General features: G+C 56.9%; 4 protein-coding genes across 4 annotated transcripts; 1 reads left to right on the forward strand and 3 right to left on the reverse strand.

Moving 5' to 3' along the window:
- Positions 1 to 1697: 1697 nt before the first annotated feature.
- Positions 1698 to 3321, reverse strand: NME3 (NME/NM23 nucleoside diphosphate kinase 3). The gene is made up of 5 exons (XM_088523100.1): positions 3269 to 3321; positions 3031 to 3158; positions 2856 to 2957; positions 2482 to 2594; positions 1698 to 1824 (listed from the first exon to the last, which is right to left on the reverse strand). Exons 1-5 carry the CDS (start codon positions 3312 to 3314, stop codon positions 1707 to 1709), a joined length of 507 nt encoding a protein of 168 aa, XP_088379226.1. The 5' UTR covers positions 3315 to 3321; the 3' UTR covers positions 1698 to 1706.
- Positions 3322 to 7980: 4659 nt separating this feature from the next.
- Positions 7981 to 14033, reverse strand: SPSB3 (splA/ryanodine receptor domain and SOCS box containing 3). The gene is made up of 6 exons (XM_088523069.1): positions 13885 to 14033; positions 12061 to 12238; positions 11041 to 11228; positions 10285 to 10387; positions 9301 to 9426; positions 7981 to 8985 (listed from the first exon to the last, which is right to left on the reverse strand). The coding sequence occupies exons 1-6, from the start codon at positions 14011 to 14013 to the stop codon at positions 8642 to 8644; spliced, it is 1068 nt and encodes a 355-aa protein (XP_088379195.1). The 5' UTR covers positions 14014 to 14033; the 3' UTR covers positions 7981 to 8641.
- Positions 14034 to 14856: 823 nt separating this feature from the next.
- On the forward strand, positions 14857 to 18920 carry NUBP2 (NUBP iron-sulfur cluster assembly factor 2, cytosolic). Its single transcript, XM_088523070.1, has 7 exons — positions 14857 to 14898; positions 15397 to 15515; positions 16182 to 16380; positions 16968 to 17122; positions 17634 to 17744; positions 18070 to 18139; positions 18735 to 18920. The coding sequence occupies exons 1-7, from the start codon at positions 14880 to 14882 to the stop codon at positions 18878 to 18880; spliced, it is 819 nt and encodes a 272-aa protein (XP_088379196.1). The 5' UTR covers positions 14857 to 14879; the 3' UTR covers positions 18881 to 18920.
- Positions 18921 to 22240: 3320 nt separating this feature from the next.
- On the reverse strand, positions 22241 to 25780 carry IGFALS (insulin like growth factor binding protein acid labile subunit). Its single transcript, XM_088523247.1, has 2 exons — positions 25737 to 25780; positions 22241 to 24108 (listed from the first exon to the last, which is right to left on the reverse strand). Exons 1-2 carry the CDS (start codon positions 25750 to 25752, stop codon positions 22295 to 22297), a joined length of 1830 nt encoding a protein of 609 aa, XP_088379373.1. The 5' UTR covers positions 25753 to 25780; the 3' UTR covers positions 22241 to 22294.
- Positions 25781 to 26217: the final 437 nt, after the last annotated feature.

Genomic DNA, 26217 nt, shown 5'->3' on the forward strand with positions numbered 1-26217 from the left:
TGCTCTGCCAGCAGTGCCCTGAATGCACCCGCTCATCAGCTACCACCCCCTCTGCAGCCCTGTGGAAAATAACCAGTGGAAGAGATAACAGAACTGTCCAAAGTTTATTGTAAAAAAAGCAAATGTGACTGTTAGGGAAGCAAGGGGAATCTCTAACATAGTTGGAGCTGTAAATCTCTTGGCAGGGCCCTGGGGCAGAAGTCCTGGCTGCCAGAGGCTGCAGGGCTCCTGCAATAGCCAAAGAAAATTGGCCTGGTGAAAACTGGCACCAGAAGAAGACGGTCAGTTCCGAGCCCTGCCTGTCCTTGGGAGCTGTCCCTGTGCCCATGGGCAGTACACTCACCTAGGAGAGGCTCTGTACCCTCTTCCACCTCTCCCAGCATGTGAATGTGTTTGGGTCCAGGATTTTTAAGTAGATTTTCTTCAGAAGACTTCTCCAGCGTTTTTAGTTTGGAGAGAATGCACAGTAGAGGCCACACTGTCACTTTTACACATGAGCTACTGGAGGTAATCATTAATGTCTTCTTTCAAATAACCAGTTAAACATTGTTAAAAACCCGGGATTTTAACACACAAGCTTGACATTCTAGTGAGAATGTAACATGCAGTACGTTCGGGGTACGGGACCCAGCTACGGACTAGAGATCTGTGGTTTTCCAGAAATGATTCCTGAAAGGCAATCTCTACAATCAAACAAGAAAGATCTCCCATGATCTCGCAGCCTGCACTGTGCAGGACAGAGGTCTGAATAGTCCTATTAATTTATTCTGAGCCCAAAACCTGGAATCCTTTCCCACCTCCCTCTTCCCCTCTGCTCTCCTAGTTTGCATGATGCTGCTGTTTCATTAGTCCATCAGTCACGTTACAACAGTCAGACTGATTGTACCGAGTGAGGAGAGAGTCCACGCAGCCTGGCCGTAGAGACCTATGGAAAAACAGAGCGTGCCTAGACAAGCCACCTCCCCACTCCAAACATGCAGAGCCCAGGGATTCTTTGAGTTGGAGGCAGCGTTTGTGCGTTTAACAGCATTTAGTGGATTTTCCTTTCATGGATTCCTGAAATCACTCCTGCAGCCAGGTGAAGAGGCACCAGGCCTCACACACCCCGCAGAGCTCCCACCGCAGCCTTCCACCAAGGGGAAGGAAAGACAGGAGTTCTTCCTATCCTTCATTCCCTATCTTGGAAACAGTTTGTTTCCTTTTAACCCATGGAGGACCTCCCTCCTTTCCCTGTAGCGGCTTAACTCTAAAATTTGGTGAGAAACCACCTCCTTTAGTGAGGAGCCTTGCGAAAATACACATAGATGCTGCTGATCGGATGACTCCTCCTCAGTGATCAGAGCACCTCTGCTAGCAGTTAGCAGCACAGTTTTGCTTTCCTTCAGTAAATCATCTTGAGCGACTTGGGATTTTAGGATGCTACAGAAAACAGAACAACAATACTAATTACTTACTACAGTGGACAAGAAAAAGGCATAGCTACTGTTGCAGGGAGCTGAACTGCAAAGTTAAAAGCACAGAACAGCTCCCAAGACCCCTCTACCCACATCCAAAACAGAACCCCCCAACAGAATGTGATGCTGCAGCAGAATCCACAGCCAGCCCAGCGGGCTGAAATGAAATGGATAGAAATGCATCGTGGCTGGGTGGGGAAGACCTGCTTCCCTCAGGCTGCTCTTATTGCTCCGAGATCCGAGATCCGGCGCTCAGCTGTAGATCCAGTGCTCAGCTGCATCCTCCCAGCAAATCAGCTCCTCCGGGCGGAACCAGAGCGCGATCTCCTGCCTGGCGCTCTCAACTGAGTCACTGCCGTGGATCACGTTTCTGCGGGAAGAGGAAAGGAATCAGTCTGCGCTAGGCAGAGAAAAGGGGGAAGGAATCTGCAGCTAGGAAAATTTCATCCTTAAGTAATTCAAGCTTTCCCTTCAGGTTTCACCCCCTTCCCTCTGTCAAAGAGGGTACTGTGAAGTAGCTTTGGACCCCAGACACCGAGGAACAGAAGCTTGAGCCCAGAAAGGATTTGGATAAAAGCTTTGCCTACCACCAGCCAGGCTCAGTTACAGCCACCAGAGGTCCCTGGTGAAACCTCTTGGGTCTCCTCTGCACAAGTCCTGCTTGATTTTCAATGCTGGCTTGGTTTTACACGCTGCGGATGCTGCAGAGCTCTGCAAAAGCAGCTCTCCCTGTGCCCCGCTCCTGCCGGATAGCACCCTCCCTTCCCTTCCTCCCTACAGCCTGAGAGAGCCCGATTCCCTGGGGCACAAGTCAAGTGAAAACTTCCTACCAGACAGATAGAAATAATAGATTAGGTAGAAAAGGCCTCAGAAAGCAAGGAAGGCTCAAACCTAGGCTCATTCCAAGCTCAGGAGGCAGAGCAAACCACAGGAAAGCCCCTGTTAGGATTCTCCTGGGTGAGCCTTGTGCCACAAAGCGTGGCCAGGCGCTCGCTGAGCCGCTCGGGAACACAGCCAAGGCTCTCACTTGGTGACGTCAGTGCAGAAGTCTCCCCGGATGGTGCCGGGTCTGGAGTCGGCCGGGTTAGTCTCCCCGATCATCGTGCGGACTGTCTTGACCACGTCCAGGCCCTGCCAGACCTACAGGAGAGCAAACCTGGAGTCAGCCCCTAGAGCCCAGCTCATATCCTCCATATCCCCTATGTGTCCCAAAACAGGGGATGGCAGGGAAGAATCGCTCCAAAAAGCCACCAAAAAGAGGCCATTCTGAGAACTAAACAAAATCGGGGGTGGACATAGCTCACTGCAGTGAAACGCGCCCTCCGCAGGCCCTGCAGAGGAGCCTCCGTGTTGCCCACCGGCCGCATCCCGGCGCTGTCCCCGCTCCCAGGGGACACTCACCATGGCCACGACGGGCCCCGAGCTCATGTACTTGAGCAGCTGCTGGTAGAAGGGCCGCTCGCGCAGGGCTCCGTAGTGCTCGCGCAGCAGCTCCTCGGAGGCCTGCGCGGGGCAAGAGCGCCGCGGTCAGCGCGGCCCCGGGGGTCCCGGGCGAGCCCCGCGGCCGCCACCTCACCTGCACCAGCTTCATCCCCACCAGCGTGAGCCCCCGCCGCTCGAAGCGCCGCACGAGCTCCCCAACCAGCCGCCGCTGCACCCCGTCCGGCTTCACGGCCACGAACGTGCGCTCGGCGGCACCGCGGGCTGCGGGGGGACGGCGGCGTCAAGGCGGGGGAGACGCGCGGGACTGAGCCCCCCTCCCCGCCATGCCCCGCTGTCCCCCCCGCCATGCCCCCCTGTCGCCCCCGCCGCACCGCTCTGCAGGAGCATGGCGAATAGCGCCAGCGCGAGGCAGATCATGGCGCCGCCGCCGCTGCCGCCGCTGTCCTCCGCGGCCGGCGGGCGGGGCGCGGGGCGGCCGCCCCTTCCCTCCCGCCGCGCTCGCGACATGGCGGCGCCCGCCCCTTCCCGCCCCCGCCGCAGGCCGTGCTGCGTGAGGGGCCCCGCGGCCTCGGTGCCTCCCGCCGGCGGGGAGAAGCGGCGTCTGGGCGCAGTGATAGATCTTGAGGGCTGACGTGCGTCCGGCTGCCCTTAAAGCCCGCCCAGGAGCTGGACGCCCTTTTCTGTGCTTATCACCTTTCCCTGTATTTCGCTTTTCAGTGCTCGTGGTGTCCATAAAACATTTGCTTGAAAGAAACGTTCCAGTCTCACAGCCCCTGGAAACATTTAAAGCAGAGCTTTGTGGTTAGTTATAATTCGGGTGCAGTCAGACCACATTGTGTTTATACCTGTGAAGGCAACCTGGGGTTCGGCCCTGAGAACCTCGGTCCATCCGGCCTGGTCTGAGATAGAGCATGAGAGGCCAGAGCAGGCAGTGCCTCTGAGGAGAGGGTGCTAACGCTGCAGGCCAACGGGCGAGCCGGGAAGGCAGCGGGATATCCATGGATGTGGCAGGCACGAAGGCAACAGCAGCTCTACAATCCGCTGCAGTCTGCGTTCCTGCCAGTGCCCTGAGCCGCAGCCTGAACAGGCTTGAGATGTGACCTGTCTCACTTCAGAGTTTGTCAGTGCCCCCTCAGGGCCTTGGCCTGGTCTGAACCCAGCGTTGTCTTTGCTGGTCTGGAGGGCTCCTCCACCAAATCCTCCAGCCTGGCAGTCATCGCTGACCTGGGGGCAGGTGGCCCGAAGCAAACTTGATACCTTTGTCTCCATCTTCAAGCGAAATTAGGAGAGAGCAAGATGTGTGTTGATTAAATGTGGCCTTTCCTCTTGATCAGACATCACCCCAAGGTGACCATGTAGAACTGGTGGAGAGCGTGAGCCAGGAGCCGGAGAGGCAGCAGGCGCTGAGCCCAGGAAAGCCTGGTCACAGATCCAAGCCTGGCCCAGAACCATCTGTGACCCTCTGGGAGATGCAGGAGGTGAAACTTCTTGCAGTCCTTGGAGTTCTGTGTTACGTGTGGTTGAGCCGTACAGAAAAGGTTCCTACTGGTGTAAAGGTTCCTTGTATATAATGGATGCTGGGAGACTTGGAACAAGCAGAATCCTCACGTGTCCTTCTTCACTCTGGCTTGCAATGGGATTGGATAGGGACAGCAGATTTGGAGGCAGGTTTTTGATCCCCCTGTTTGTAAGACTCCGGTTCAGATATGACCGAGCCTTCACTTGTGAGTGAAGCCCTCCCCGCCAGACCTATCCCCTTTAGATATAAAAGGGGCTGTGGGCTGCAGCCTCAGCTGGTGTCTGTCCAGCAAAGCCTGTGTCCCACAGCAGAGCAGGGCTGTTCCTTGGGATGCTCCAGCAGGCACAAACTAGGTCAAATACGATCTAAACCCATGCTTGATATCCCTTGAACTAAATTCCTGCCCTGTTGACAGAGTATGGCCCAAAGAGGGTTATGACTCCCTGGCTTACTGGGAACTAAGAAGGATGAGCAGACTTTACTGCTGTGCTGTGTAAACAGAGCTAATACGGTCAGCCCAGCCTCCTCCCGTGTCCAGCACAGCTTCCCTGCAGAGGGATGTGCTCTTCCCATGTGCTTTCCTTGCTCCTCTGCCCTGCTGCCTTTGGAGGTCAGGACTGACACCAGCACCAGAAGTTGAAGGGGGTGGGGGGTGTCTTTGGAGGAGGATGAGGGCCTCGGGGTGGCCTGGTCACAGCTGGCCCATGTGAGCTCGTCCTTGTCCTGCGTGGAGTGTCATAGGCTTCACGTGCAGGCACTAGTGGTGCTCGGCTGTGGGGAATGTTCAAGTACTGCTCTTAGGCACGTGGCAGAAATTTGGCCAGCACATCCCTGTGCTGACTACCCCTGTACTGAAATGCCCGTACAGGTGAGTCATATTCTTGAGACCAGGCACATCCCTAGACTAAAGCTTTGGGAAACCTCAGTGAAAATTACAGAATTCTCACTTACCCGGCAATGCAGGCCTGTCCTTATTGCTGTTGGTACAAGGTCTCAGACTAGTCGATCTTTTCAGATCATTTACAATCCTCTGTGTCTATGAAAATCCTCTGTTCTGAAGGTGAGCGCAGTTCTGATTCAGCATAAAGGGAAGTATCAGCCTTAGAAAACCTTGGATGAAACCTTGGATGAAAGTTCAGGCATGGATCCACTCTAACAACGGGATTGAGCCTTGTGGTGCAGATGGGAGCTTAGAGCATCAATTCCTTCCTTCTCTTGTCTGCTGGGAGGCCAACAATGTGGCACAGAAGCTGGAAGATGAATCCTGAGCGACATCCAGATGAAACCAGACGTCAACCAGAAAGCCCACTGTGCTGGGCCAGACTTACCCTGCTGTAGCTTTCCATTCAACCCCAACCTTTCCCTGGATCTGAATAAGCAGTGGGACTGTGGTCCGTGCTGGTCAGCCTCGCATTTGATCTGGCAGGACACAGAAGTGGCTGAGCTGTTGCTGGCATGACAGGACTGCTGGGAGCCCAGCCAGTGGCAGCAGCTGATTCAGAACAGAGACTTGCACATTAATAAATGTCTTGTTACAGAGGCTTTCTTCAGCCTCTTGGCTCTCCTTTTCCCTTTTAGCCCCCAGCTTTATGTCCCTCTGGCTGTAGCACTGTGGAAAAGCTGTCTCCTAAGAGTGTGAAGCAATGTTTGGAACAGGAACTGGATGGGAAAGTGTTAGTGAGCTGAGACAGCTGCATAATAAGTCTATCCTGCACTGCTTTTCGGGTATATGGTTGAGTGAGATGAGTATTTTCTGAAGTGTCCTGCTTTCTGATGTCCTGTTCCTCACTGTTTTTCTGGTGAGGCTGCATTTGCTACCATAGATCCTGCTTGTGGCTTCCTTGGACAGGTAGGTCCTGCTGGAGTTGCCTAGAAAAAAGTTCATTAACAGTCAAAATTAGGTGGTCATGGAGGAACCACATCATAGAATAACAAAGTGCAGCTCACTGCCTTCCACACTGACATAGAAACCCCCTAAATTTCCTCCCGTGAACCATAGCTCCCCAGTTCAAGGCAACATCACCAATACTGCAACAGTAGAAACACAGTCTCACAGTTCCTCCTTCCCTGTGATCTTCTTGTCTCCATCTAACACTTGAATTAGTTGCAGAGGAGACATCCAGCACGGCCATTTCTCTGACTGGAGCACCAATAGAGATGAAGTGGCAGAGCTCTGCTACTCCGAGGTTCTCACTCGACATCTGTAACCAGAGGAGCAAGCTCGATCTCCACTCCAAGACTCAACACGTGGGAAGGACAGGCACAGAATAAATGCACATTGCACAAGATGCTCTGTATGAGCAGGTCTCATGTAAAGGCCCGTGAGAAAAGGCAGCACCCGGGTACTTCACACTTCATGCAGGTGGTAGAAGAAATTGATGGGCAGGTTCAAAGGCACCGCCTGGGATATTTTTCTCAATGCTTTGCCACGTTTCAACAACTTGTCCACTTTGCTGATCCCAACATTTTACACCTAAATCATTTGTAAATGCTCCCGGGAAGAGAGGTGAGTTTGAAGGACAGTGAAAAGCAAGGGGAGCAGAAATCCTGTGCTAAAGCAGGGCCCTGCAGAGAGCGGCCCGGAACCAGAGGGAACCAGAGGCCTCCAGCACTGCTGGAGCGTCAGACACTGCGTGATTAGGACAGCACCCAGTGCTGTGCCCCAAAGGCAGCCCCTGTCCCTGCGCTCCGCGCTGCCCAGCACGTCCCCTCTCGCAGCAACGCCAGCTGCCACCCAGGGGTATAAATAGGAGTAAGCTGAACTGCCAAACGTGGCCATTTAAGTGGCCTTCCAGCTGGATCAGCCCTAGGATCTCTCCCCTGAGCCCATCCATCCTGGCACCATGACAGCCCAGACAGTTAAAACTACTTAAGAACGTGATTCATCCTCTTGCTGCTCAGTGTGTTCCCAGATGATGCCCATGCCCTGAGCTGCTAGGAGCAGCTAAAGCACTTTTGCCTCTTCTTTCCTACCTAATATCTTAAGGTAGATCAAATGCAAAAACACAGGAAGCCTTTTCCAGCTATGATTTGCTGGCAGCAATACCAGGCCACTACTGGATTACTCTGACTAAAGCTCCAGGCCCAATTCCAGCACTTCATCTCAGCACACAGGAGAGAAAAGGCGCCTGCCACTGAAAAGCGGCAAAGCACAAATCTGTTACTGGCCATTTTGTAGAGACACTGCAGGGATTGGCAGTCTGTGGAGTGGGTATTTGGGGTTGCTTGTCCAGGAGTGTAACCTGTTATCACATACCACTTAGAAAATTCTGCAGTACATCAGCCTCTCTTCTTGTTTGCAGCCCCAGGTGGCAGTCTGGCTCTACCAGAGATCAATCCAGGCCAAACTCTGGTTTCAGAGGAAAAATGCAAGAAGCCTTGAGGGAGCAGAGGCAAGAAAATCTCCATTTCCTTTATCTCTGCTAGATCTGACTAACAAATATATTTCATTTAAAATAGCCCCTCCGGTTTGTTAGCTGTGCTAGCATGGCTATTTTTGACAACCACATTCAGATTCATGCCTTCAAAGAGCCTAAGAAGAATGAAAGACAGTTTGTACTTTTATTATTACAGTTTAATACAGTCTTTGATACAGGAGAAGCAGCAGTAGCCAACATGCAAAGCAATTAAAGTTATCAGGGCTCAAGAAAGATCACTAACAGCTCAATTCCCATAAGGAACTGCTCTTTCACAGCAGTACCAATGGTCACATAGCACAGATGAATCTTTAGGAGCCCATTTCCCTACGTGCTGCCCTTCAACCATGCCCCACCACTGTGAAGAATTCATCACAGGTACCAAACCAACACATGACAATTAGAAGGAGGGAGACACGGTTTTGACTTCTACCTTTTGATAAGTTAGTTATTTGATTACAGTTTGCTAAAAGTGTGCTTTTAAGTCTTGTCTCTGCTGAACAGTCTACAGAGAAGAAAGATTCTTCATAAAGAGGCGATGACTATCAAGGCAGGAGATTAAGCTCAGACATTTGGCTGTGGTTTGTCTGTTCCACAGAGATGGGACCTCTTCGAATCAACAGATATTTTCAATGCAAGTGATGGATGTTTAGCATAAAGATTTCAAACAGCATAAGAGAAATCTTTGCGAACAAGTAGAAATTGATGTCCCCATGAAGAAAGAGGTGCATCAGGCCTGGACTCTGCCCTTGCAGGCAGCAGAACAAAACCCCACCCGACCCCTTCAAGGCAGTTCGTCTGAAGAGACTTCATGTCCTCCTGCACCTCTTCCTTTGGCAGGCCTCTGCATCTGAGCCACAGGAGCTATCCGAGTCGCTTCCCGATGAGGAGGAGGAAGGCTTCAGCGTGCTATAGTTCATGCTCAAGACCCACCCAAGTTTGTTATGTAGCACTTGCTTGAGTCCTGGTGGCAATGGCAGCACCTCCAGTGTGTCCACATAGTTAGGCAGGAGCTGGCGCAGGCGGTAGCAGCAGAGGTACTGGAGGGACGTGCAGCTGGCGCAGGAGCGGATCACCTTCATGCTGCTCTTGGCTGCTGTCGAGCACACCATGGGGTAGAACTTCTTGTTCTGCAGCTTGGTAGCTGCAACCCCTGCCAGGGGACAGCAGCAAGGAGGTTTCTGTTAGTTTGGACTAGGGCCTATCGTTTCTCCCACCTACCCCAAATGTGTTAACTACAAAGCTGTCAGGAAACACCTAGAAAATGGTCTTTTGAAATCCAAATTGATTTAGAAAGAAATGTAACTTTCCTCCCACTCACTTCATGCCTTGATTCTTCTATTTTGCCAGTATTTTCTGCTGCAGTCCAGCTGCAGCCAGACGTGCAGCTCAGCTAACCATGCAGTGTTTAGCTTCCCTCCATTTCGATCTCTATGCCCAACGCTGGTGGGGCTGCCCCTGCTCTTACCTATGCACTTGCGGTTTTTGAAGAACGTGAGTGTCCCATGCCACGTGTCCAAGTGCACCCCAATGATGGAGCCCTGGCCAAACCTTGAGGAGAAGTTTGTCTTGTCTCCCTTGTGATGCAACAGTCCTTAAAACAGTAAACCTTACATTCAGTAAAAGGCCTGTGTTCCACAAGTTCATCCCAACCTCCATACATGTCACCACAAGTTCCCAACTGGTACTGACTTAGCCACTGGACAAAAATCCATTGCTGCTTCATCACTCGTTCAGTCTTCTCCCACCCCAGAGCGTGGGGTGAAAACAGGAGAGGATATTGAGGCTTTGGCACATCAGGCATAGGCAGTGACATGAAAAACCCTGGATCAGGGCCATGCAACCTGCAGTGCAGAGTCCTTAAAGTCACGCACCAGCTCTTTGGGTTTGCAAAAGGCAGGTAAGAGCCAGCTTGTATTTGCTGTAGGCAGCTAGCTCAGTGAGGTAGCCTGGACCTCTGGGACTGCCTGAGTCTGCAGGGCACCGTTCCACAACACTGGCTTGAAGTCCAAGTGGTTGGTACGTCCCTGGGTCAGTATGAACGAGGAGGCAAAGGACACCTGGGGCTGCCGAGTACCTCTGGGTCCTCCCCTGAAGGGCTTCTTTGAGCAGAGAAGCCCAGTGAGGTGATAGACCCCAATAGCTGGGAGCAGCCCATCCTGCCTGGCCAGCAAGGGAGCGCCTGGCACAGTAGCAGGGCACATACCATGCCAAGGCTGACTCCCTGGGTGTGCAGTAGTGCTGCGGAGAGAAACAGCCCACTGCATGCACTTCAAGCACATAGAGAAGCCGGTCACAGGCAGCAGCTCCAGTTCTACTTGACAAAAAGACTGGAAGCCATTTTGGCCTCAAGCCAGTACAGAGCATTTAATTCTCAAACTCACAGAAAACGCTTAGGCCTCTGCTGGCCTTTCAGCCCTGCTGTTCTCTGACACTGCCCTGCCTGGATTACCTGTGTAGGAAAGTCCCCAGCTGTCTTCATCCTTGCCCAGCAGACTGCAGAATGTGTGCCGGTACTTGTCCAGATTCACATCCGACGTGCCAATTCCTACCATCTGGAGGGAGGCAGGTCACAGGAAGAAAAACACAAGTTCTTAGTGTCTGCTGCGGGCATCAAACACTCTTAAAGCAACAAAATGCAACTGAAATTCTACCTCCAGGTCTCCCTTGATTTTCTTGGCCCAGTCCACCAGGCTGGAGTCTTTGGTGAAGGGTTTGCCCTGCACTGGGAGTGCTCAGCAACTGCACTGGAGAGGGGCATCCTCAGCAGAACTGGGGGTTAACGGAGCTGTGGCCTCTGCATTAACAGCAGAGCGCAAGGCCCGGCTCCTGGCCACAAGCCACACAGGCTGTGACAAAGCCCTGTAACCATCACCAACCCTGCTGCAGTTAAGTACCAGTGCCAAGGAAAGGGAAGTAGCTAAGCCCCAGTGCACTAACCACACACCTCCCTGAACACTTTCCATGGCTCAGGTTGCGCACTGGTGTGGCCCAACCGTGCCGTTTTGTCGAGTATATCATTAACGACCTACCAACAGCACAAAAAAAGAGAAGCAGGAAAGCTGGGTTCTGGTCATGACTGCTGTGTAAAACCGCTTACCCCCCTGGCTGCAGTTCCTTACAGCAAATGAGGATATCCATGTGAACTGCAGGGTGGAGCTTGCTTTCAGGTTAAGGAATTGCAGCAGATTCTGTTAGTTCAACATACCATGTCTGTGCCATAGACTGGGGAGGTCATCTTGATCTCCCAGAAGTGCTGCCCATCTGCCAGCTCTTTGTTGCCCCGGATCGCCGCCGTGCCGCAGCTGTACTCCATGTGGAAGTTCACCTTGCGGTTGTCGCAGGTCAGCAGCGTGGCCGTCGACTTGTTCAGGTCGTCCCACACCCAGTCAAAATCTGCTCAGGAAACACGCGGGGGAAAACATGGGAGAAAGCACTTCGGGAGCCAAGATCAAGCCAATGCACAGAGTCAATTGTTTTGAGGGCTGATCAAAACTCTTTTGTTTTCACTTTTATTAACTGTTTAGAAGGGTCAATCCTGAGCTGTACCAGCTGGACAGTTATTTAAGCCCTGAATTATTCTGCAGTGTCCTAACAGGGATGGTTCAGCTGGGCTCTGGTGACAGCAACAGCAACGCAGAGCAAGGTGGAGCCCTGAGTTTCTCTGGAGAGAATCGTGCTCAACTCTTGTAGGCTCCAGGGAACAGGCAGAACACAACGAGCACCATGTAGCTCCCCTATCCTACATGTTTTCTTGCATGTCTAACCATGTCTGACCACACTCTCTTGGTCAGGCCTGGTCCACGCTCTGTCTGGCCTTCCTCACCTGCTCTGAGCAGGCCCTGCCATGTAGCTGGGCACCCTGCCAGCTGCATCAGGGAGCAGCAGCAACAGGGCTGCAACCACAGGAGCTCGTTTCACTTTGGCTGGAGCTAGATTTGAAAACAGGTCTCCAGAGGTAAACTCTGATTCACTGACAGGTTCAGCCCTGAGCCCTTGAATCACCACAGAGTGCAAGCGGTCATGGCCCTTCCAAAGGTCTGAGCACGCCTGAGCGGTGAACAGAGGGGCACCGCATGCAGCGACGGGGATAAGGATCCCCATGCAAAACTAAGCATCTCCATGGGGTGGGGGAAACGGTTTGTGGCACCGCTCAGCCAGGAGGAGCAGGACCAGGACTGCACCCCAAAGGAAGACAAGGGGCAGCTGAGGAGCCCCCCTCGCTTACACTCGTCCTCCTCGCCGCACTGGCAGTCCTTGACGCGGTGCACGGCATGGAGGCTGGAGCAGTAGGGAGCCTCGCTCTGGTTCTCGCAGTTGCAGTAGGATTCTCCCGTCACAGGGATGGCGCTCGGGATGGAGGGAGAGAGGGAAGAAAACTCCGGCTCTGAATCCGAGTCACTGTGCTGCCGGGGAGAGCAGGGGAACAGTCACAGAATTGTTATGGCTGGACAAGACCTGCAGGATCATGGAGCCTAACTGCTACTAACACCTCCACGGTCAGAGCTGGACCATCCCAAATAAAGCCCATCCATGCTGTGTGGGGAACCTGTACAAAGGGCTGTGCCCCTGCTGCCAAGGCAGAGAGTGCCAAACTGCCAAAAACCTCCGCTCCAAAGAGACCGAGAGCTGCAGGACAAGAGAGAAAAACAGGACGAGGAGGGAAAGGGAGAGAAAGGAGGCAGCGGAGCCAGCAGGACAAAGCAGAAGTGGCTGCACAGGAGGCTCTGGCTCCTCACAGCAGCCAGGGCTGCAGAGCGTGAGCCCTTCGAAGCATTAAAAGGCTTTTGCTGCGTTTCATGCACAAACACAAAAACTTGATTTGCTCTTCCCCAATGCCAAGAGACTGAAGCATCCCTGCACCGGACACTATAAACGCTCTGTCCCACCCCGTGTATTACGGGAGGTTTGGTGTCACCTGATGGAGTCTCTCTCACCGCAGACCACAACGAGTTGCTCCGGGTCTACGCACAGGTCGGATACACCTGCTCATTACTCACCTCACCCCAGTGCCCGCAGCAGATTCTGTGTCACTACTTAAGGACAAAACCCTTTCAAACTCGTGTTTCTTTAGCAGCATAAGCAGGACTTGAAAAGACTCAGGCTTACTTATCTCCTGCCAACCCTGCTCCTGTTCTAAACCTGCCCTGTGCACTATAAAGCTCCACTCCTGTCTTTCACTGCCCCTCCATACCCAGCACTCAAGAAACCTGCCTGCTCCTGTTGCTGTGGAAGAGCAGAGAATGGGTTTGTTTCCTCCGAGTGCTACGTACAGCTTTGGACACAACCCTGTGGCAGTGATCTTATAATGCTACAGCTTTAAGCATCAGGAGCAGTTCCTGCTGTTCCCAGCACTGCACACGCTGCCTGGGGATTGAACTCCCACACTGAAAGTCTGCGAAAAGGCTGAAAGGGGCAGAGGTGAGTCTAACTCACTCCTCCTTGCACTGTGTTCCTAGCTGCTTTTCCTGCTGTATTCCCATCTTCCAGCACATCTGCACCCTGGGGCCACGTTCACAAGTGACATAGACATTACAGATTGGGAAGCATAAGCGAATTGAAATTAAAAGGTATTCAAATAGGAATTGAACACAAAACACTCCACAAAACACAAGTTGCACAAGGACAATGATTAGCATGGCGAAACAGCAAGCCAGATCAGAGAACTGATCTAATTTAAAAGTGCTTAAAACCACCTGTTTAAAGTTAAGATCACTGCTTAGAGGGTATACATCAGAGATGTTTTATAGGCCAAAGACACACACTTTATACACTTGAAAAAAGGGTGAATTTAGCATAGTACCAGTGAATTCCCTTGGCCCAGGAGGCGCCGGGCTGCGGCGCGCACCACGGGGCAGCCTGTAAGCAGCTTAGCTGACCCTCTCATGCCGACGTGCTCGGGACCCCGCACGCTGGAACACGGGGCTGGACCGGGAGCTGCCTCCGTGCTCGTTAAGCAGCCCGCAAGGGTCTTCTCCGACTCGGGGCCGTTTCTTGGCGCTGCTCAACTGCAGGGACCCGCAGCGGGGCCGGGGCTCCCCGCGTTACTCACCTGCCCGTCGGAGTCGTAGCCCCAGCCGCGCGCGCCGCCGCCCAGGGCCAGCGCGCGGGGGTCGGCGTCGCGGCGCACCCCGCTCAGCACGAAGCGCCAGGCCCGGCTGCTGCGCGGCCGCCGCGCCATGGCGGCCCGGGACAGGTAGGCTGCGGGGGACGAGGGACGCGGTTACACGCGGCAGCGGCGCGGACACGCGGGCCTCCCGCTCGGAGCTGCCGCCCTGCGCCCCCCGCCCGCGCGGGCCTCCCTTGCTCGCGTGGGGACACGCCGCGAGCTCGGGCTGCTCCGCACCCACGGCCGCCCCTAAGGGACTCGCCCCTCCGCGGCCTGCCCGAGGCGGCGGCGCGGCCCGGCGGGCGACGCTCGGCCCCTTCCTTCCTTCCTTCCCTCCTTCCCGCCCGCCTCCGGTCCGAGCCGCCGGTACCTCCGGGAAGGCCGTGGCGCCGCTCCCGCCTCCCCGCGAGCCGTCCCGGCGCGGCGCCCGCCAGGGAGGAGCAAAGCCCGGCCCGGCTCCCGCCCTCCGGCCCCGCTGCCCCCGGCCCGGCCCGGCCCGCGCTCTGACCTACTTTCCCCTCGCGGGACATAAACAATCCACGCTCGACACCGCCCCTTGCCCACCCATTGGCTGCGGCGCCGCCGGGCCCCGCCGCCGCGCGCTCGCGATTGGCGGAGCGCCCCGCCGTTCAGGGCTCCCCGCGCCCGGCGCTCCCCGCCACTGGCTGCGCGGCGCGTCCATCGGGAGGGCGCGCGCCAATGGCTGCCGGGGACCGCTGACCGCCGCCACGAGCGGCGGCGCAAGACGCGCAGCCCATTGGCTGGTGGCGACGCCCATCGAGGGGGAGGAGGTGGGGCCTTGGGGTGAGCCAGGGGCCTAGAGTGGCTGCGATCAGCTGGGGGGCGGGGCGTGGCTCGCGATTGGCGGAGGCGCCTGCCACGCTGCGGGAGGGGCGGGGCTCCCGCCGCCGGAAGGCGGAAGCGAGTGGGGTGGCAGCATGGAGGAGGCGGCTGGCGGTGAGCGCCGGGGGCAGGGGGCGCGGGGACCCGGACCGGACCGGACCGGACCGGACCGGACCGGACCCGACCCGACCCATGGCGGGGTGGGGGGAGGCCCTAGGGGCCCGCGGCGGGGCCCGGCTCCCGGCGGAGGGGGCTTCAGGTGCCGGGGCTCCCGGCGGATGCAGTGCCGGGAGGGGACGGTGAGATCCCGCGCTCCGGCGCCGCTCGCGGCGCGGCCCCGCGCTGCCCGCCCTGCCCCGTTACCGGCCGTGCAGGTGCGGATGAGGTCGGCCGCGGTGCGCGCGGGCTCCATGTCGCGGCGCCGTGTGCCGGGCGGGCCGCGCTGACGGCGCTCCCGGGAACGCGGCTCCCGCCCGGGCCCGTGGGCGGCGCCTGCCCCGCGCCGGCCCCCGCGCTGCCCTCCCGCTGCAGCGCCCCGTCCCCGGCCGTGTTCCCCCGCCTCTCACGCGGCTCCCCTGTCTCTGATGCCCCGTTACTGCTCTTATCCCGCAGAGAGAAGCAACCTGGCCGGGGTGCAGCACGTCCTGCTGGTGCTCTCGGGAAAGGGCGGCGTGGGGAAGAGCACCGTGGCCACCGAGCTGGCCCTGGCCCTGCGGCTCGCGGGCAAGAGGGTGAGCAATGGCGCGGGTGTGCGAAGCCCCCGTGACCTCCCTTCCAAGCAGCTGTGTCCGTCCTGCCCAAGGAGCCGCCGTGACAGAGGCAGCTGCTGAGAGTGGAACGGGTCTGTGTCAGAAAGTTGAGTGCGTTTGGCACCTGTGCCTGTTTGGTCCTGCACGTCCAGGCTCTAGGTGCCTGTGCACTTCACTTCCCCTTTGTCCAGGAGGCTAAACTGGTCCTCCAAAAAGCTACACTCGTCATTTGCACCATGAAGGCGCTCAGCAGTGACTCGCTGCTGTGCAGTGTAGAGTGCAGCCCTTGGTGGGCGAGCTGGCACGTGGCGGTGCCGTGGGGCAGCGGGAGCTGCGTGGGCACGAGACAGACTGAGAGTTGTTTAAAGGCTCTGTGGAGCAGCCGCTGCTTAGACTCCTATAGGTCTCCAGAGGAGAGATTTCCCTAAAGTGCCTATAACTGCCACGAAGTTGTTCCTTGGGAAGAAGAGGATTTAGAGGACACTGGTCAAAGGAGACCTGCGAGAACTGGCACTTTGGCCCCTCAGGGTCCTGTGCAGGTGCCGGGAGCTGCCGTGGTGCCCGTGCGGCTCCCCGCGCGCGGGGCGGGGGCCCCTGGGGCTGTGGGGCCCTCGCGCCCCACCGAGGGGCTCTGCGTGTTGTCTGCAGGTGGGGATCCTGGACGTGGACCTGTGCGGGCCCAGCATTCCCCGCATGTTCCGGGTGCAGGACAGCGCCGTGCACCAGTGCGACAGCGGCTGGGTGCCCGTCTTCGCCCACCAAGACAAGAGCATCTCGCTCATGTCCATCGGCTTCCTGCTGGAAAAGCCAGACGATGCTGTGGTGTGGAGAGGACCCAAGAAAAACGGTACAGATTTATTGATGGTACCAGCCTTCCCGCACTAGGCGCCTTCTGCAAAGCTTCCTGGAGCTAACGCTTGCTCTGCCCGGGGCTCTGTCTGCCATCGTGTCCCTTGGCAGCCTGTGCTCCAAGGCGGGCTGCAGTCTGGAAACCCCTCTCCTGGGACAGGAGGGCTCAGAGGCAGCCCATGCAGGTGGCCTGGGGGGAGCCTCTGTCTGCTGGGACCTTGTCCACAATGAACGTGTCTCCCGTGTGCTAAGTCCTTGTCATCTTGCTGGTGAGGGCCGGGGCTGTCCCACTGGCATACATGAGTGTCCTGCTGTCACGTGCCCGTGTGTAGCCAGGGACTTGGGAGTCTGACTAGCCTTGGAGAGGAGAGGGCTCCAGGTGACTTGAGGGAAGATGAGGCTCTTGCACTGCAGGGCTGTCCCCTGCATGGGTTTGGGTGGTCCAGGCTGTGCTGCATGTGCTGTGCTCACAGGTCACCTTGCTCTCTCCCTCCCTGTCCCCCGAGGTGCCTCTTAACCACATGGCTTCCAGGACACTTGCTAACACCTGAGATTTCTTTTTTTCTACCCCTTTCATTTCTGCAGCTTTGATAAAACAGTTTGTCTCTGATGTGGCCTGGGGGGAACTGGACTTCCTCATTGTGGACACTCCTCCGGGCACCTCCGATGAGCACATCTCCACAGTGGAGGCTTTGCGGCCGCACAAGCCCCTAGGAGCAATCCTGGTCACGACGCCTCAGGTAGGGCAGCCTGCCCGTTCTGCACGCTCCTTCCTGGGGGAATATGCACCCAAGGGCGGGTGTTTTCACTTGCCTCCATGGCTGGTTCTTTGCTTTACCTCCCGAGGCAGCCACAGTGTGTCCCTTAGGACGTTTGTCAGTCAGTTGTGAGTCAAGCCTGCTCTTAAATCCAAGTTGTCTGGTATTTGCCTCTGTTTACACACAAGCTCCCTGAGCCAGGGGCTGCCCAAGCGTGGGGCCTGCTGGAAAGCTGAGCACATTTGTCACAGGTCTTGATGCAGCTGCTGCTTAACACCTTCAGCCCATGCAGCACTGTCCCCTGTGCTCTGCTCTCGTGGAGTGCACCAAGGACTCTTAGCACAAGCTGTGGCCAGCACAAGGGAAAGCATCTTCTAAGCCCCCTTCTCCGTGGATACTGCAAACTGCCTCTGTGTGTGTTTGTGCCTGCTCCAGAGCTGCAGGCTGGCCAGGGAGGCAGACACCACTAACCCTCACCTGCTCTCCCCTCCAGGCAGTGTCTGTGGGGGACGTGAGGCGAGAACTGACCTTCTGTAAGAAGACGGGCTTGCGAGTTCTCGGCATCATAGAGAACATGAGTGGTTTCGTCTGCCCGCACTGCTCGGTGAGTTTCTTGATGCTGCTGGGCTGTCGTGGGCCCTTACTCGTGATGCTGTTACTGTGTGACCAAACACCTCTGTCTGGAAGTCACTGATGCCATGAGGGGCGATGCTCTGTGTCTGGGAGCAGGGTGTCCTGGTCGCGGTACGTGAGGTTCGGAAGGACCTGCGGGCTCTGCTTTCCTGAAGAGAGCTGCAGGTGGGCAGGGATGAGGCCATTTGCTCTGAGGCTGGAAGGTGGAGGAGGGTTCCCTTGCTCACACCCAAGCAGTGCCTGTCCTGTTGCTCATTAATGTTTATGACTAACTGCTGTTTCTCTTCCTCCTTCAGGAGTGCACAAACATCTTTTCCAAAGGGGGAGGCGAGGAGCTGGCAAAGCACGCCGGAGTCCCTTTCCTCGGTGAGTGGCCTCTTGAGCCCTCCTTGTTTAGAGGTGATGTCTGTGCAGCGTGGGGACAGTGGGGGAGTGCTGGAGTGGAGAGACACAATAGACACAATGCAGCGGGGAGAGAGGCTGACGCTGGTCCCTAGGAGCCCTTGGAGCCTAGGCAGAGGCAACGTGGTTATTGCTTCTCCTCTCTGCATCCAAAATGCTCACAGGGGCATCTGGCCTGCCTGGAGCAGAGGCAGCGATACCCGGCAGGGCGCTGTGGCTATGGATGTTGTGGTGACAGAGTAATCAAGCCCATAGTCGAATGGCCATTCTGAAACATCATGGAGCCTTCCTAAGAAACGCAGTTTGGGGGTTGAACCCTGCCCTCTGGACAGGGGTGGAATTGGGGTGGGAGGGCATCTGTCACAAAGTACTGTACAAGTACAAAGTTGTGTGGCCTTGCCCTAGAGCCAGGGAGAAGCACTGCAGGTGAAATGCAGCTGCCAAGGGTTTTGAAGAGGATGGATTCCCTCCTTCCTACTGCTGTCCTAGGAGATGAGTCTGTCAGGGATATTTCTTCATTGCTGACAGTCACTCTCCCCTTCCCTCCCCTCTCCTACAGGCTCTGTGCCCCTGGATCCACAGCTCAGCCAGAGCTTGGAGGATGGCAGAGACTTCATCCAAGAGTTTCCCAAGAGCTCTGCCTTCCCTGCCCTGGCCCACATTGCCCAGCAGATCTTGGATGGGACATCCCCGCGAAGCTCCTGACAGGGGTTTTGAGTTGGACTCTTGCTGGCTGAGATCCCTCCTAGCAACCCCAGCAGCAGCCCAGGCTGGTGGAAAGGGGGGTGCAAAAGCCTTTTCCCTCTGACACTGTTACAGCAGGCAGGGAGGGAGGCAGCATCACTGGTGCCACTTCTGGAGATTTGAAAAGGGAAGTGCTGCTCCACTTCGCCCTGGATTTGAAGAGCTCCTGATGGGCGCATCTGTTCACGGAAGGGACGCACATCTGCAGCCTCGTTGTTGCCTTCTGAACAGGCAGGTGCTGCCTGCCTGCCTGCTGCAGTCATTCCTAGCCTCCTACACCCCGTGCTTCCCTCTGCGGGTCGCTCCCTTGCACAGGTACTTGTGGAGCTCCACGTTGTTTCCACAGCGTCCCGTATACTACAGTGTTCTTGACAGTGAATGTAACTAGCAGCTACAGTGGCTCTTACCACTGACTGGCACAGTTGCTCCCTCACGAAACCCAAAAGATGCAACTAGTGCCTGTGTCTCGCCTGCACGTGCAGCTGCCTTCTCTTCTGTTGCTTCTGCTGCGTGACACATTATGTGGTACCTGCGGTTCAGTGGCTGTTGAGTTCATGCCAGATGCTCTGATCTGCATCTACGTCAAAGCACCTCACTCTCAACTCCGACACTGTTGGTACAGAATATGCCTCTGAGGAATTGGCATGTGCTTTGTATGAAGAAATGTCTTTGGGTGATCTATCCATTTGATGTTTGCATCCTGCCTGTCTGAAAAATGCTATTTCTTGGTCTGCTGGGGCTTGTCATGACTCAGGAATATTTTTAAAGGTTCCAGACAGTAAACACTTTTCTTAAAATCAGTGCATTGTTCATGTTTTTCCATTGCTTTAGTGCTCTGTAGCTGTGACTCTTGGTGTTAAGAGCACCTCATTTATCTCTGAATACTTTATGCTTTTCCTTCTTCCCCCATGCCCTTGCTAGCTGGGGTGCAGCTAAAGCTTTCCACATTTCATGCCAGCTTTTACGATCCAGCCGTGGCACTTCATTGCAGTATCCTTTGCTGCACCTGATGCACACGGGGCTCCTTCAGCTCCCCAGGCAGTTTCCTGGCTCATGGGTCTGAGCATGCACCTTTGGCCTCCTTCCCCTGGGAGCTGCTGTTAACTTGAGCTTCTCTTCAGTGCAGGGAACCTAATGGAAGTGGTGTCTGCCTCTTACGGACTGTGCTTGTCCCTGGCCACATCCTCTCCGTGCTCTGATCGGTGCTGAGGACTCATCCCTGCAGTGCTGACTGACTGGGTGGAGGCAGAAGTCTCAAATTTTCACTGCCAGGTGGATTCTATTTAAGAACAGCTACAAAGCAGTCAAAGCATCTATCTATTCTGTATGCATAGTTAAAACTTGTGTCTGCCCAGGTTTCCTCACTCACAACTTTCTTTCCTGGAAATTTTGTCTGACCTTTGGTCACTTGTCTCTCATGTGGAAAGTCAGGCAGTGGGGTTGGAGTCTGACCTGGCTGTTAATTTGTGCAGGATTTCTGGGTACCTATTGCAGTCTCCAGGAGCGAGCCCAAGCCCTGGGCCTGCACTAGGTCCCTCGTGCCCTCCCTGCTGCTCAGCGCATGCGTTACCAGCTATGTTGGCTCTGTGATTCTCCATAAGAAAACCTGTGTGGTGGTTTGGGTCCTGGAATGGCGCTCTCAAACCAGCGGCACATGCAGTTTGAAGGGGGACCCCAGGAGACAGATGTGTGGCCTGAGCTGGAAGCTGCTCTTTGCATGAGTGGAGACAAGTCGGAAATGAGGGCGGCTGGCAGCAGTGACGGCTGTTGTCGCAATGCGGGACGAGCCACGCGTTGCAAATCCTGCTCTGTAATTGCTCCCAGTGGGGCAGGGTGTAACCAGAGTCCAAGAGTCTGAAGTGGCATCACTGGGGTCGCTGGGCAGTGGTTGCTGGCCCTTCCTGCCTGCATGTGTGTGCTCTAAATGACACTGAGCCCTCTGAGGCCAGTCTGGGCCTTTCCTTCACAGCTGATAATCTCACAGAGCAGTTCCTGCAAATTCCTCCTGTTCTTGAGTGAGACGGTCCAGCCCTTCTCTTGGGCATCGTGGGGACTAGTTAGGGTGTCGCAAAGGTCTGGGGAGCCAGAGCTGCGCTCTGGGGCGAGACACCCAGGCCCTCTCGCCCTACAGACGTCCCCTGCGCTGCCGCGGGGCAGCCGGGTGCCGTGACGCCGGGTAGCTGGCGGCGGCCTCGCTCCTCGGCTCTGCGCTGTGCGGGGCAGGGGCTCTGATAAGACATCCCAGCTGGGTGCGGCAGAGGCTTTCGGAAAAACATACTTACAAGGTGGGTTGCGATAGCTCCAAAGGTTTATTTGCCTGCTACGATTTATCAGGTAAGTGACATGCACGGCTTTCTGTAACCTGCCTACATCTGCTATTGCAAGGAAGGATTAAAGCAAGTCCCAAAACCTGGAGGAGAGCTCGTGGCTTTCTAGGATTCCCTTCAAACCTGCCAAAGAGCACCCTGGGCAGAGGAGAACCTGAGCTCTGAGCATAGTCTTGGCCTTGGGCTCCCGGCCGGTGTGTGATGGGTGTCAGGCTCTTGGCTCCGCTCCTGGCTTTGTGCCCCGGGTCCTGCTCGTGGCACAGGCTGCTGTTTGCCAGCACCACATGAGAGCAGCGCGGTGCCTGGGCCGAAGGGGGACAGCCTGCAGCTCTTCCCCGCACCCAGTGACGTGAGGGTGTTGGGAAAGGCTCGAAGGAAGCTGCCCAGCACTTGGCATTTGCTCACTTGGCTCCTGGCAGGCAGATGCTTCATTTCCTTGTAATTCTAATAAGCGGGTGCTGGGGCCAAGCTCCCTCTCTGCCCTCGAGGTGGTTGTGCCGGGCCTCAGAGATGCCCTGGCCATGGCGAGGGCTCTGCCCCGAGGGGAGATGCCTTTCCCTCACCCCTGCGTGGCTTCCAGAAGCAGCTCAGAGGTGCTCAGGCTTCCTGAGCGGGGTGGGCAGGCAGGCTGGGGGCTGGTGTTTAAGTAACTCGGATATTTCAGCTAGAAGCTAGCAAAGCCCGTTTGGGCAGCTGGTGCCCGTCTGCCCGTCCCTGCCTTCCCCTTCAAGCAGACGTAGCCCAAGGAGCACAGCCTCCCCGGGTTACTGTGTGCCAGCCCCTGCACTGCTTCTGTTTAAAGTTGCCCATACGCAGCTCTCAGCACAGTGTGGAGAGGAATGGCTAAAGACAGCAGGGAAACAAGAGCCGCTGCTGCCCTGTCAGCCCAGCGCGGGGCCACGACGGCAGCGAGGGGCCAGGGAGCTGCTGTCCCAGGGGCTGAGGAGGGGCAGGTGCCAGTTCAGGACACGCCGCCAGCTCGTGGCCAGGCGCGCGCCGGTGCTCGCGCCGCGAAGCAGCAAGTCCTCGGGAAAGCGGAGGTGCCCTGTCAGCAGTGAGCAAAGTTGTCCTCACTGGTGTCGCGGAGATCCAGGCCTGTCACGTTTGGGGGGCTGAGGCAGGTGAGGTTGTTGTAAGTGTATACGGGGATGTGGGAATCGTCCCCCTCCACCACGGTCTGCACGAACCGTGGGACCACGACTGGGTGCTGCAAAGAGAAGTCCCGCAGGCCCTTCAGGGAGCAGTTGCAGTGCCAGTTGTTCCCCTCCAGCCACAGCTGCTCCAGCGCGAATGAAGAGCACAGAAAGCTGACGGAGAAGGTTTCCAGAGAGTTGTTCCTGAGGCTGAGGTACCGCAGGTTTGACAGTGGGGAGATAACAGTGTTGTCCAGCGTCTCCAGCTGGTTGTTTGAGAGATCGAGCCAGAAAAGTCTCTGGAGTGGGCTGAAAGTGTCCTGTGAGATCTCCAGGAGATGGTTGGAGGAGAGGAAGAGGTACTCCAGGTTGCTTAGTCCCACAAAGAGCTTGGGTGAGAGGTGGCTCAGCCTGTTGTTCTTCAGATCCAGCTCCAAGAGTTCATGCAGATCGCTGAAGCTTTGGTCTTCGATCACAGAAATGGTGTTGTGCTGTAAGAAGAGCCTCCGCAGGCTGGAGAGGCTGGAGAACGTGTTTGTTCTGATCCTGCCAAGGCAGCTGTGCTCCAAGTGAAGGCTGTGCAACTTAGAGACACCCTTAAAGACATGGTCAGGGAGCACCTTGATGCAATTGGCAGACAGGTGCATCACTGCGGTGTTGTACAGCCCCAGGAAGGCCCCAACCCTGATGTCTTGTATCTGGTTGTTGTTCAGAGTGAGGACCTCCAGCTGGCCCAGCCCGTCAAAAGTCCTTTCTGCCAGGCCTCTGATCCTGTTGTGTCCCAGCTGCAGCTCCTCCAGGAACTGGAGGTCTTTGAAAGTCCTAGGTCTCAGGCTGGTGAGGGAATTGGTGGATAAGCGTAAGACATGCAGGCTCAGGAGACCCAGAAAAGTGTCCTCAAAGAGTGAGACAAGACGGTTGTGCGAGAGATCCAGCCACCGGAGTGACTTCATGCCCATGAATGCGCGGGGTGCGATGGCACTGATCTGGTTGTGGTTCAAGTACAGCTTCTGTAGCTTCTGCAGCTTGACAAAGATGTTGATCTTGATTCCCTTGAGAGAGTTCCCACTCAGATCCAGCTCCTTCAGCTCGGTAAGACTGCAGAAGAGCTGGTGCTGCAGGTAGAGGAGCTTGTTTCCAGCCAGAATCAACTCCCTCAGGTTGGGTAAATCATGGAAAATCTTGTCAGGCAAGACCACGAGGGAATTCCAGCCCAGGTTCAGATACCACAGGTTGGAGAGACCAGCAAACAGCCCTTCCTCCAGCTTGATGAAGAGGTTGTTATTGAGGCTAAGGGACACAAGGTTTTGAGTGTGAAGGAAAGTGTGGGGCGCCAAATACTTGAGCCGGTTGCGTTCCAGGTGGAGGTGGTAGAGGCCCCGCAGCCCATGGAAGGCGTCCTGCTCCACAGCAGCCACCTGGCTGCTCTGCAGGTCAAGGAAGTCCAGGTTGGAGAGGTTCCTGAATGCTGCAGCCGGCAGTGAGGTGAAATTGTTGCTGTCCAGCCAGAGGGCTTTGGCGTTGGTAGGGACGTCGTCCGGAAGGTGCGTGAGGTTGCGCGCGCTGCAGAAGACGTTGAGCTCCTCGCTGTAGTCGTCAAAGCTGCAGGCGCACGAGCCGGGGCATCGCAGGGGCTCCGCGTCTGGCTGCTCCTTTGGGCCTTCTCCCTCCGGCGGCTGCGACGCGGTTGCCAGCAGCAGGGCCAAGGGGAGCAGGAGGGTGACGGCTGCTGTGGGAGGCAAAGAAATAGGAAGTATTAGCTGACCAAGCGTGGCATGAAGAGGCAATAGCGAGGGACTGTGTTGCTTGCTTGATGGCTGCTCTAGGAGATGATCCTGGGCCAGGAGAGTCCTCCTGACCTTCTTGTGTCCTAGCAAAGTTGCCTGGCTGGAGTGATCTCTGCTCCCTGGCCGACTGTGACCATGGAGCTGCCTGGCCTACGCCACGACCAGCAGGCTGGTGCGGTGTCCAGCCTCCTGCTCCGCACTGGTACCCGCGTGCCGGCATTGCCGCCTCTGCTCCGTCCTGCAGCTTCCCACCATGGCCCCTCATCCGCCTCTGCCAATGGAGGTGAGTGCTCGGGCTGATGGAGGCGAGTGAGGAGCCGTGAGGTGAGGCTGAGGCCGCGCAAGCTGCCATGTGCTGCACGTTGCATGGCCCAGCCCTGCCCTGCTCCTTGAGAAAGCGATTCCTGCAGCAGGGAAAAGCAGCAGCAGGGGCCGTGGAGCGAAGCGGCAGGGGCAGCTCAATGTGGCCATCAGGAACAGCTGGGGTCGGAAGAACCTTCCTCTCCCTGTCACTCGCCCTTGAGTTCTCCATTGCTGTCGCATGATTCCCCTCCCTTTGCTCCCTGAGCCCCAGGCCACTCGGTGGTGCCCGCGGGATCGGGAAGCGCAGCCGCGCTCCGGGCAGCTCCGCTTTATTTTCACCATAGAGGTTTCTCCCGAGCACTTTGGGCCAAGCGATGGCAGATGCCACTGAAGTCACTGCGACAACTCGCGGGGCTGTGGCTGCTGTGCGTTAGCTCCAAGTCGCTCCGTGGCCGTGCGAGCATGGCCGTGCCCTCCTGCCGCCATGGAGTGACGCACCCGGCCCTTCGCTGCCGGCGCACGCGGGGCTGGGGCAGGATGGGACCCCCCGGCTGCCCTGCGGCCGCCCTCTTTGTGCAACCAGCTTCCCCAGGGTCCCAGCTGGCATTCTGGGAGCACCAGTTGCCGGGGCGGCTCTGGATCCCGTGCGTTTTGGGTGCTCCCATCCACTCTGCACACACTAAGTGGGACCACGTGTGTTTGGGTCTCCATCTGCCCTTTGGAAAGCCCCAACCAGCGTTAGCAGGATTGCGCTGGGCTCCAGTGCGGCTCCGACCATCTTTATTGAGCCTTTGGTGCGTGGAGCCTGTGTAGCCCCTGTCCTGGGCGTCCCCTGCACTGGGGGTCCCCCATGCCAGCCAGGAAGTCGGTCCAGGTCCCTCTCGCAGCTGCCTCTCTGTGCCAGCAGCTGATGCCCCTTTCCCTCCTTTCTCCCCAAAAGGTCCGGACCTTTCCAGGAGTGGAGGCCGCCCCTGCCTCGCCAGCCACCCAGCAGTGCAAAGGCCCTTCCCGGAGCCGCCTTTGGTGGAGGCTCACACTCCGCGCTGAGGGGCCACGCAGCAACTTGCCCGGGGAGGCACCGGATCCTCAAGGGTTTTTTCAGTAGCAAAGGTGGGCAAGAAAAGAAGCCCGGAGGGGAAGAGGTTAACAGCAGCTGGTCTGCAAAGTCCAGGGAGAGTTTTACCTTCTGCCGCTGCGTCCCTGCTGTGCGGGGCCAGTGGCCGGGGGCCCCGCGCGGTGCCAGGGACGCGGGACGCTCCTGCCTTACCTTGCCATGGGCTCATGGTGGCCGCCGGGCGGGACGGCAGTGCTCCGAGTCCGCCGCGCCGCTCTGCGGCCCCCCCAGCGCGCGGGCAGGGATGGAGCAACCACCTTGACGCCCGTCCAGCCGCGCGGGCCCTGGTTAACCCCGCCGCTGCTGGGCTCCGCGCCGCGGCCCCGACGCCGGCACCGCTTGGGAACGGGGTGCTCCGGGCACGGCCGCTCGGCTGGAGGGAGTAACACGGGAGCACAAACAGGAGACCGAAACGTTTCTCCTCTCTCCCAGCCCCAAGCGGCGTTTACTTTTTGCTCATGGGTGGGATGAAGTGAGATACGGACATGCAGGGCCCAAATGGGCTGGGGAGCCGGCTGCGTGGTGAGACTTCGCGATCCGAACAGCGTTCGGATCCGCAGGGACGTTCTGGCCTTGGGATGAAGGTGAAGAGCTGCAGGCTGGGGGTCTGGGCTGGGGGCTGCACGTGGGCTGT

This window comes from Tinamus guttatus, unplaced genomic scaffold (genome assembly GCF_059628265.1).
Source record: "Tinamus guttatus ecotype Peru unplaced genomic scaffold, ASM5962826v1 Tinamus_guttatus_pri_ptg000172l, whole genome shotgun sequence".
Taxonomy (NCBI): domain Eukaryota; kingdom Metazoa; phylum Chordata; class Aves; order Tinamiformes; family Tinamidae; genus Tinamus; species Tinamus guttatus.